Source organism: Heliconius melpomene, unplaced genomic scaffold, assembly GCF_056956725.1.
Source record: "Heliconius melpomene rosina isolate 202511_hmr_F unplaced genomic scaffold, ASM5695672v1 Hmr00205, whole genome shotgun sequence".
In the NCBI taxonomy this organism is placed as follows: Eukaryota; Metazoa; Arthropoda; class Insecta; order Lepidoptera; family Nymphalidae; genus Heliconius; species Heliconius melpomene.
Genome location: NW_028181856.1, coordinates 1 through 10,581, shown reverse-complemented (window position 1 = coordinate 10,581; position 10,581 = coordinate 1). Strand labels below are relative to the sequence as shown.

The window sequence follows — 10,581 nt, the reverse complement described above, 5'->3', positions numbered from 1 at the left end:
TTGCTCGCTGGCTAATAATCCGGCGTGGTTCTTCGCGTGTCCTCTGTCATGCAGAGGTCACAGTGTGAGGAACCGGAGGGCGTGCGTGGTGTGTACTCACCCTACCGCCACGCAGGTGCAGTGATGTGCCAGCGCCGAAAATATCGGAACTCCACTCTTGGTTGCGGTCATGTCTCGTAATCAGGAATGGAACTGAGGGCCTTGCCTTTACCGGCCGGGCTGCGAGGAAGAAAACCTCTATAAAAAATTACCCCAACCCAAGCGGCGAAGCAGCGCGAGGGGTTCATGGCTGATGGGGAGATCAGTCGCTACTGCTGGTCCCGCCAGGGTACCGGCCGACACCCTGGCGTAATAGGCTTATCCGAGTACAGGGGGCACTGCTCGGATGGACCGTTTTTCCCCCACACTCGTGGGAACAAAATGAAAATGTTAACTTAAAAACCCAAAATGATGACGTAGGGAGGCCCGAGAAAGGCGTAGGGAGTACTTTGCTCGAAAGGGGCAAAAGTCCGGCACTTGTGCCAATAGGAGGGGGGTTGAAGGATGCGCGAGTCGTGTTAGAGCGTCTGGACCATGAGGAGGTTGCCTCTATTATAAGAGGTAGGTCCAGGTCGTCACTTTCGTCGCGAGGCCGTTTCTGGGCGGCTTCCGAGTCAGACGCCGATGGCGTGATGTCTGTTGGGTCGAACAGCTCCAATGCTATCGAGGGGGCTAAAGCGCAGTTCCGAAAGGACAGAAAGAGGCGCCATCACAGGAAGAGTAACTCTGAATCCTCGGATGCGGATGGGGAGACAGAGACAAGCCGAAAGCGAAGGTTGCTTCGGCCAGAGGGAGTCGTGGTCGTACAAAATATTCCTGATGAGAATATAGGGCTAGCTGCTGGAAAGAAGGCGCTAAACGATGCCAAGCGCGAGGAGCGCCGGCTGAGGGCGGAGGAGGAAGTTGCTGAAATCTCCGCGGCGATACAAACTAGAACAAGTTCTAGGCTCTCGGATGTGCCCCTGGAACTTTGCGGTGAGGAGCACATGGTCTCCGACTTGCGTAGCCAAGTATCTGATAGCTTGGCTATAATCAATAGAGTCGCCTGTAAGTCGGGGAATCTGAAGGGCACATTTACTAGGGCCCTTAAAGACGCTGCCGGAGTTATCTCTTCTGCCGTTAATACTCTGGCAAAGAGGACGGCATCAGAGGAAGTGGATATCCTCAAGGCAACAAACTCGCGACTGCAGTCGGAGTTGGTGGAGTTGCGGAAGGAGTTTGCCCTTTTGAGAGCGGAGTTGGAGCGGTCTAGAGCATCGGACTTGCGACCCACTCCCACGGAGTCTATTGCTGTGGAGGACATAGTGGGCACTATGGTCTCCACCAGGCTGGAAGCCTTTAAAGATCGGCTACCACCGGAGAGAAATCTGCGACCTCCGCTAGCGGCGGACAAGCGCAAGGTGGATAGCCCAAAGCAGGCGCAAGTGGACCCTGTCGCATCCACTTTGATGGCGCCGGCTAATCCGGCACCAAAGGAGCAAAGGTCTAAAAAGGCCAAGAAGAAGAAAGGCCCGGTGATGACCGCATCTACTGAGCCTCGACCTCTGCCACCCGCTCCGGCTGATATGTCTGAGGGCTGGACTGTAGTAGCCCGGAAGGGGGCCAAGAAGAGAAAGCCAGCTCCTAAGCCGAAAGCGCAAAAGGCTAAAGCGCAAAAGGAGCCAAAGTTGCGTCGTCCTAGATCGCAAGTTGTGACGATTAAGTTGCAGCCAGCCGTCGCCGACAAGATGTCGTATAGCGATGTCCTTACCCGGGTCAAGGAAAGTATAAAGTTGGAAGACCTGGGTATAGAGGACCTGAGATTCCGTGTTGCGTCTACTGGCGCTAGAATGCTAGAGTTGCCTGGCGCCAACACTGCTGAGAAGGCGGATGCGCTAGCTGAGAAGTTGCGTGGGGTTCTCAGCCCCGAAGAGGTCCAGGTGTCGAGGCCAGTGAAATGTGCGGAATTGAGGGTGTTTGGCCTCGATGACTCCGCCACTGCTGAGGACATGACGGCGGCAATAAGCCGAGTTTCCGGCTGTGCTGCGGGTAATATAAAAGTCGGAGAGATCCGACAGGACCGGGCCGGTCTAGGAACAGTATGGGTCCGATGTCCTGTCGGCGCAGCGCAGAAGATTAGCGGGGCGAGACTACTTGTTGGCTTCGTCTCTGCTGGAGTGAGGCTGTTGATGCCCCGTGCGCAACGTTGTTTCCGTTGCCACGAAGTGGGCCACATGGCTGCGAAGTGCAGTAGCCAGGTGGACCGCAGCAAACAGTGTTTCCAGTGTGGCCAGACCGGGCATCAGCAGAGATCGTGTTCGGCAGAGCCTCATTGTCCGGTGTGTGAGGCGGCGCAAAGGCCCGCTAATCACATGTTGGGGAATGCTGCCTGTGGAAAGGCTAGCACCAATAACGGTGGAAAGCGCAGACGAGTGCCGGCAACATCGGCCAGGTCTAATATCCCAGCTGGGCCTGAGGAGGTGCAACACATGGAAGACCAATAATGGCTCTCCGTGTGTTACATGCGAACATTAACCACTGTGCTAGGGCCCAGGACTTATTGGTCCAAAGCCTGGCGCAGTGGTCTATCCAGGTGGCGGTTGTTTCGGAGCCCTACAGCGTTCCCGACAGAGACAACTGTGTAGCCGACAACACCGGGGTGGTGACTATTATCACCCAGGTCGCCGCGGGCTCCCCGCCTTTCTCACGTGTAGAGAGAGGTGTGGGATGCGTCGCCGCACTTGTCGGCAACCTAGTTGTCGTAGGGGTCTACTTTTCCCCCAATCGAACTCTCGCGGAGTTTGAAGAGTTCCTTATACGATTGGGGGAAATGGTAGAGCGATTTCGTCCGGCGGAGATGTTGGTGGCCGGCGATCTCAACGCGAAGTCCAGCGTGTGGGGCTTCGCAACGACGGATGTGCGTGGTGTGACGCTGTCGGAGTGGGTTGTTGCCACCGGTTTGTCTGTGCTCAACCGAGCGACCAAGAACACGTGTGTGCGAAGGCTGGGCGGATCCGTCGTGGACGTTTCGGTCGCGAGCCCGGCCCTAGCATGTCGTGTTCGGGGCTGGCGAGTGCTGGATGATGTGGAGACTCTCTCGGATCACCTCTACATCTTGTACGAGATCTCCATACATCCTGCGGTGCCACCAGCCCCCAGTCCAAACTCACGAGAGTACGGACCGCGGTGGCAACTGGGTCGTCTCGACAGGGAGTTGTTGGAGGAGGCCGCGATAGTGGGGCGCTGACGCGTATCTGTGACGCGTCAATGCCCCGTTCCGGGCGCCGCCCTCAACGGCGGCAAGTGTACTGGTGGTCGTGGGAGATCGCGCAACTGCGTAACACCTGCGTTGCGGCGAGACGCCAGTACAGCCACTATCGCAGACGGGTACAGAAGGTGCAGGAGGAGGAAGACCGACTGTACCGCGTCTATGTCGAGGCGAGAACGCAGCTGCAGGAGGAGATCGGTCGTGTGAAAGGCGAGTCGCACGACCGGTTGATCGCGGGGATAGACTTAGACCCGTACGGCACACCTTACCGAATGGTGCTCGGTAGGTTACGGGCTTGGGCACCACCACTGACGCAGACACTCCAACCGGACGTACTCCGAGGGGTTCTGTCGTCGCTATTCCCGCAGCGGGCCAGTTTTGCACCACCCAGTATGGCCCGCCCTGCAGCGCGTGAGGAGGAAGAGGAGGACGACGAGGACAGCGTCACACCACCGGTGGAGGAGGAGGAGCTCGAAGAAGCTGTACGCCGATCTCGGCTCAAGAGCACCGCCCCGGGCTTGGATGGCATTCCCGGCCGGGCGCTAACTCTGGCCCTCAACACCTTAGGGCCCAGAGTGCGAGGACTATTCACTGCCTGTCTGGCTCAAGCCATAATTCCACAGCGGTGGAAGACAGGCAGGTTAGTCCTCATCAAGAAGGAGGGTCGCCCGGCGGATTCAGCCTCCGCCTACAGGCCCATCGTGCTCTTGAGCGAGATCGCCAAGCTCCTTGAGCGTGTTGTAGCCAGGAGGCTACAACACCATTTGGAGGGGACAGGTCCGGACCTCTCGGACCACCAGTATGGCTTCCGTAGGGGGCGATCGACGGCGGATGCCATACTGGAGGTAAAGTCCTATGCGCAGGATGCGGTGGCCCGAGGCAATGGAGTCTTGGCGGTGTCTTTAGACATCGCCAACGCCTTCAACTCCCTGCCATGGCCCTGCATAAAGGAGGCACTGTTATACTATCGTGTGCCTCCATACCTGCGCCGCGTCATCGGGGCTTACCTGTCCGGTAGGTCTGTGACCTTTCTAGCTCCTGGAGGAGGTTGGAAGGAGTTCGTTGTGTCGGCCGGTGTTCCACAAGGATCGGTGCTAGGTCCGATCCTCTGGAACATCGGATACGACTGGGTGCTGCGGGGCGGCACCCTGAGGGGGATAAAGGTCCTCTGTTACGCCGATGACACGCTGGTCTTGGCGCAGCAGTGGACCTATCGAGAGGCGGCGGTCCTCGCGACTGCTGGAGTTGCGGAGGTAGTCGGCCGCATAAAGCGGCTGGGCTTGGAAGTCTCCCTCAACAAGTCCGAGGCAATCTACTTCCATGCTCCTCGAAAGGGCCCACCGGCAGATGCCCACATCGTCGTCGGTGGCGTCAAAATTGACGTTGCCCGGAGCATGAAGTACCTCGGACTTGTTCTGGATGGTCGGTAGAGTTTTCGGGGCCGCTTTACATCTTTGGCCCCGAAACTGTTGAAGACAGCGGCGGCACTGGCGCGCCTTTTGCCCAATGTGGATGGGCCGAGCGCCTCTAGCCGTCGGCTGTACACCGTAGTGGTCCGATCCGACCGGCACAACATCACTCTGCTGCGACGTGCGCAGAGGGTGATGGCCATCCGGGCGATACGGGGGTACCGGACCATCTCCGGTGAAGTGGCGTGCGTGCTGGCTGGAGTCATGCCGTGGGACCTGGATGCTCTTTCTCTGGCGTCGGTCTATTGCCGGCGTCGAGGCCTAGCGTCCGGGGAACCGGCAAGCCAAGCACGCACTGAGGAGGCGCGGGTAGCCGCGGTTGAAATGTGGGAAACTCGGCTGGCAAATCCATCTGCCGGCCTGAGGAAGATCGAGGCTGTTCGTCCAGTGTTCCGCCAGTGGTTAGCGCGGCGTCACGGCGTCCTAACCTTCCGCATGACACAGGTGCTCACGGGGCATGGCTGCTTCGGGGGTTACTTGTGTCGGATCGCCGGGAGGGAGCCCGACGCTCGCTGCCACCACTGCGACGACTGCCTCGATGAGACGGCCCAGCACACGTTGGAGGTGTGCTCAGCCTGGGCGTCTCAACGTCGCGCTTTGCGCGACGTCATAGGGGCCGACCTTTCCCTGCCGGCCGTGGTCAAGGCTATGGCCGGCAGCGAGACGTCGTGGGATGCGGTCTCATCCTTCTGCGAGGCAGTGGTGCTCGAGAAGGAGTCGGCGGAACGGGCGAGGGAGGCTTTTGCCGAAGTCGCCATCCGCCGTAAGAGACCGGGTCGCCGGAGGGCGGCACACGATCGCCGCCTTCCGCCCTAATGTGCTAGAGGGCGGTCAGCTTGGGGAAGCTGACCGCCTACCAACCTGGCCCGAGTAGGCACGCACAGGTTGCTCCCGCGCGCTACTCCGAGCAGGCCGTCGAGGATGCCCACACACCCTTGACTCCGCGACGTCCGTCGCCAATTCCTGTCTGATCGGTTTGTTGGTAAAATGTTACAGCTGTCATCCCACCCTCTATGGTCCAAGCTATCTGATTTAGCGGACCTCATTCCTCCGGGCAGGCCCCTACCCTACTTGCTCAATAGTTTCCTGAAATTTACCTCTCTTCCTCATCCCTTGTCCTCTTCTCCGTCTAATCCTTAATTCAAAAATTAAAAAAATAAAATTTATATTATAAGATAATAAAATTATTGGTGAAATTTTTTGTCATGTTATTAAAATAAATCTATTAAATCATGATAATCCTTCTATAATATTAGGAAATCAAAAATGAAAAGGAACAGAACCTATTTTTATTAATATTGCAGAATTTATAATAATTGATAATAAATCATTAATAAATATTTTTATAAGAAATAAATTCAATAGGATAGAAAATAAAAAATTAATTGATGCAATAGATTGAGTTAAAAAATATTTTAAGGAAGCTTCTGAATTTAATAGATTATTGGGGGAAGAGATTAAGGGGATAAATCTAAGTAAATTAATTTCTAAGCCAATTCAGCATCCTAATCATGAATTTGATGAAATAGAAATTATAGTTCTGAAAAATAAAATAAATAAGAAAAACATTTTATTGGAATTATTAATTAATAAAATAAAAAATAAGAATAAAATATTCTAAAGATGAATTTAAATTCATTATAAAAAAAATATATTTTAGTGTAAAATGCACAATAATTTTTGTCTCGTGTGTGTCTCACTGTCGTGTGTGTTCTCTGTCATGCAGAGGTCACAGTGTGAGGAACCGGAGGGCGTGGTGTGTACTCACCCTACCGCCACGCAGGTGCAGTGATGTGATAGGAGCTGTATTTGCTATTTTAGGGGGTTTTGTTCATTGATATTCTCTAGTTATCTTTCTAGTTCCGAACTATACACACGTTGCCCCTATTTGTGCGCTAACTTCCCTCAAGATGCCAATATCAAAGTGTAATACGTGTAACAAAAATATTACGAAAAAAAGACTCGGTATAACATGTAGCCGTTGTGAGAAGTGTGTTCATGGTACTACTACTTGTGCTAAACTCTCTGCAAAGCAATTAGCAACTCTTCGTAACGCCCCCGGACTGGAATGGAGCTGTGAAGAATGCTTGTGTAATGCCTCGCATAGATCATCTATCTCAATACAAGGCGATGATTCCGATGATGAAGAAGAAGAGGAACTTGTGTCCAGTAACAAAGCTGGATCGAAATTGATTTGCGAAATTTCCGCAGAAATGAAAAGAATAATAAAAAATGAGTTTGAAACATTAAAAAAAGAATTTGAAGTTTCGCTTAATTTTCTAAGTGATCAAATTTCAAGTATCGAGGAGTCTTTTAAAAAACATGAAAACAAAATAAAAATGCTAGAGAATAAAAATATTGAACTTCAAAACAGTAACAAACATCTTGAACTCCGCGTTGCGTCCGCGGAATTCAAACTACATGAAATAGAACAAAAGTCCCTCGGGAGTTCCTTGGAAATATCGGGATTACCAGAATCTGCACTACAAAAATCCAAAGAAGTCATAAAATCCATTGCTGTAAATTTAAAAATGGACGACGGTGACGTTAAATGCACACGTGTCGTGCAACCGCATAAAGAACGACCCGGATCGCTTATGGTGGAAATGAAGAACCAGCACATCAGGGATCAATGGTTAGCGGCAAATAAGCAGACACGGTCTACACTCGGTGACATTGTGCAAAGTGCGCCGCGTGAACTGAGTAATAATTTTGAATTCGTATGGTGCAGGAATGGCAAAATTTATGCAAGGAAAACAAAAGTGAGTAAAGTCCATATTATAAGATGTTTACTAGATATTGAAGCAATTTCAAAAATTGAAAAATAATTTTTCCTTGTGTAAATTTTGCTTTTTCTCATAATAAATATTAATAAGATGGATAACACAAATAACTCATCAGGAATAATAAAACTAAATAATTGTATAAATTGCAATAGCTTTATTAAAAAAATACCTAGCAGTCATATAAATCTTTTATGTATACATATAAATATTCGATCAATAGTTAAAAATTATTCAAAATTATTACAAATTCTAGACGTAACATTATATCCTATTGATATTATAATTTTAACGGAGGTAGGAGTGTCAGATGAAACTAGTAATTTATTTAACATTCCGGGATATAAAATGTCCACAAAATTACGCAAAAATAAAAAAGGTGGCGGTATAATTACTTATATAAAAGATTATTTAAAGTTCACAGTTTATAACTATAATACATATTTGTTCGAGTCACTAGTAGGCACGATTAAAACTCCTTGTAACCAAGCTGTCACAATATGTGCTATTTATAGACCTCCCTCATATAATAAGCAACTTTTTGTATCTGAACTTTCACTACTTTTAAAAAATGTACCTACGTCATTAAATATTGTAATAGCAGGGGATATGAACCTTGACTTAAAAATATCATCAAGTATAAGAGATAATTATCTTGATCTGATGGCGGAGAACGGACTGTTTTGTGGTATTACAGAATATACGCGTATTGAAAAGAGATTAGAAACAATTACGAAATCGTGTATAGATCACATATTTGTAAGGTCGCGCGGGATCAGTCCGTTCACCGCTGCAGTCGACACTGTACTAGCGGACCATAGGCTTACCGTCGTTGCACTTTGCAACGTCTATGAATCACCGGTTAATAATTGTCAATTTAACAAACAAATTAATGTTTACGACTCTGTAATATTAAGAAAGGAACTATGTAATGCAAACTGGGAGCGCGTTGATGATTTAGGCACACCACTGGAAATATATACATATATTAAAGATTTATTTCAATCCGCATACTCGAAAGCTAGAAAAACTATTTGTAAAACTAAAAATAACTTACGCGTTGCACCCTGGATTAATAAAAACATTATTAATCTGTCTAAAAAAAGAGATAAGTTATTTAACAGGTGGAGACGTAATCCGTATAATGCTTACCTAAGACTACAATATAATAAGACGAGGAATAAAGTTCATAAAGTTATTGAATACTATAGAAATTTATATTATAAAAACAAAATAAATATGAATTATGGGAATACTAAAAAACTGTGGAATATACTAAATAAAATCTCGGGCAGAATATGCAAGTCAATTGACGAAGTAGTGTTGTCGGCATTTAATTGTACTAATTTGTCACCGAAAAAGATTGCGCAAATCTTCGCAGTAGGTTTTTCAGATGCCGTTAAAAAAATTATCCCAAATTGTAAATTAAAATTACTAGATAGTACAATAGATAATAATTATTCATCCATTTGTAGCATAAAATTTAAAAAAGCATCTGAAAATGACGTGTTAAAATTAATTAAAAATTTAAATGCTAATAAAGCCCCAGGTATTGATAGTATAAGAGGGTTTGAAGTTAAAGCATTGATGAAAAAAATCTGTAAACCTTTGGCCAAACTTATTAATACTAGCGTTGAAATGGGCACCTACCCGGATGAATTAAAAGCTGGTTGTGTGAGACCTGTCTATAAAAAAGGAAAACAAGATGATGTCAGCAATTATAGACCGATCTCGGTAACTTCTGTGTTAAATAAAATTACTGAAAAATTTATAAGTAATCAAATTCATTCTTTTTACGGAAAAAATGATATACTGAACAATACACAGTATGGTTTTCGACCAGGTAAAAATACGACATTGTTATTGTCAACATTTACGGACCAAGTAAATACGTGGTTGGATCAGAAACTACATGTTTTGGCGCTGTTTATTGACTTTTCCCGTGCTTTTGACACATTAAATCACAAAATACTTGCACGAAGATTAGAAAACACCGGAATACGGAGTCCATTGTTTAAATGGTGTGAAAATTACCTTAGAGATAGGAATTATTGCGTAAAAATAGGCGACAGTTTCAGCACTAGCATAAAAGTCTCGGAGGGCACGGCTCAAGGCTCTGTATTGGGGCCTTTACACTTTATAGCTTATATAAATAATATGAGTAATTTTTTTAACAATTGTATAACTTATCAATATGCTGACGATACTTGTTTGCTTGTAGCTGCTAAAGACGTGAATGAAGGAATAACATTATTACAGGAAGATTTCGATATGTTAAACAAATGGTGTCATGATAGTCATTTAGTATTAAATCCGCAAAAAACTAAATTGATACATATTCATTCTCCAAACCTCAAAGCAGGTAGCGATATGAATTGTAGTCTTATAGCTCACACTCACTGCTGCTTGCACAACCCCAGTAGCCACTGTGGCTGTCCTTCAATTGAAGTAGCACTATCCCATAAATATTTAGGATTAACTATTGATCACAACTTCAACTGGCATAAGCATATTAATTATGTATGTGATAAGCTAAGATCATTTTTGGCAAATATTTTTATTGTCAAGAATAGATTAACGTATAAGACTAAGATGATGCTTTATAACGCATTAGCTGACTCAATTATGTCATATGGACTTAGTAGTTACGGCAGAACGGACAAAACATACTTGAGTTACATATACCGGCTGCAGGTTAGAATATTGAAGAACATCGTCCCTTTAAAAATTAAATTGCAAGCGGCAACTGATGAAAACCTTCTCTTTAAATACTGCCAAGTTATTCCCCTTTATGATAAAATTAATTTTACAATATTAAAAGAAAATTATTTCGACTTGCAGTTTCAAAATAAAATCTCTCATAAAATTGCAACACGTAATATCACACAAAACAGATTAGTTTCACTATCAGCTAGTAACAAATACGGACAGCGCACCCGGGCATACATGGTTCCTAACTTAATAAATAATTTAGACCCTAGAATAAGAAGTATAATTACTGAGAGGAGCTTAAATCAATTATTAAAAAAATATTATTTAAATC

General features: G+C 46.7%; 1 protein-coding gene across 1 annotated transcript; it reads left to right on the top strand.

The window, feature by feature from the left end:
- The first annotated feature begins 671 nt into the window (after window positions 1-671).
- On the top strand, window positions 672-2,522 carry LOC146526641 (uncharacterized). Its single transcript, XM_085206897.1, has one exon. The coding sequence runs from the start codon at window positions 672-674 to the stop codon at window positions 2,520-2,522; it is 1,851 nt and encodes a 616-aa protein (XP_085063023.1).
- The last annotated feature ends 8,059 nt before the right edge of the window (window positions 2,523-10,581 follow it).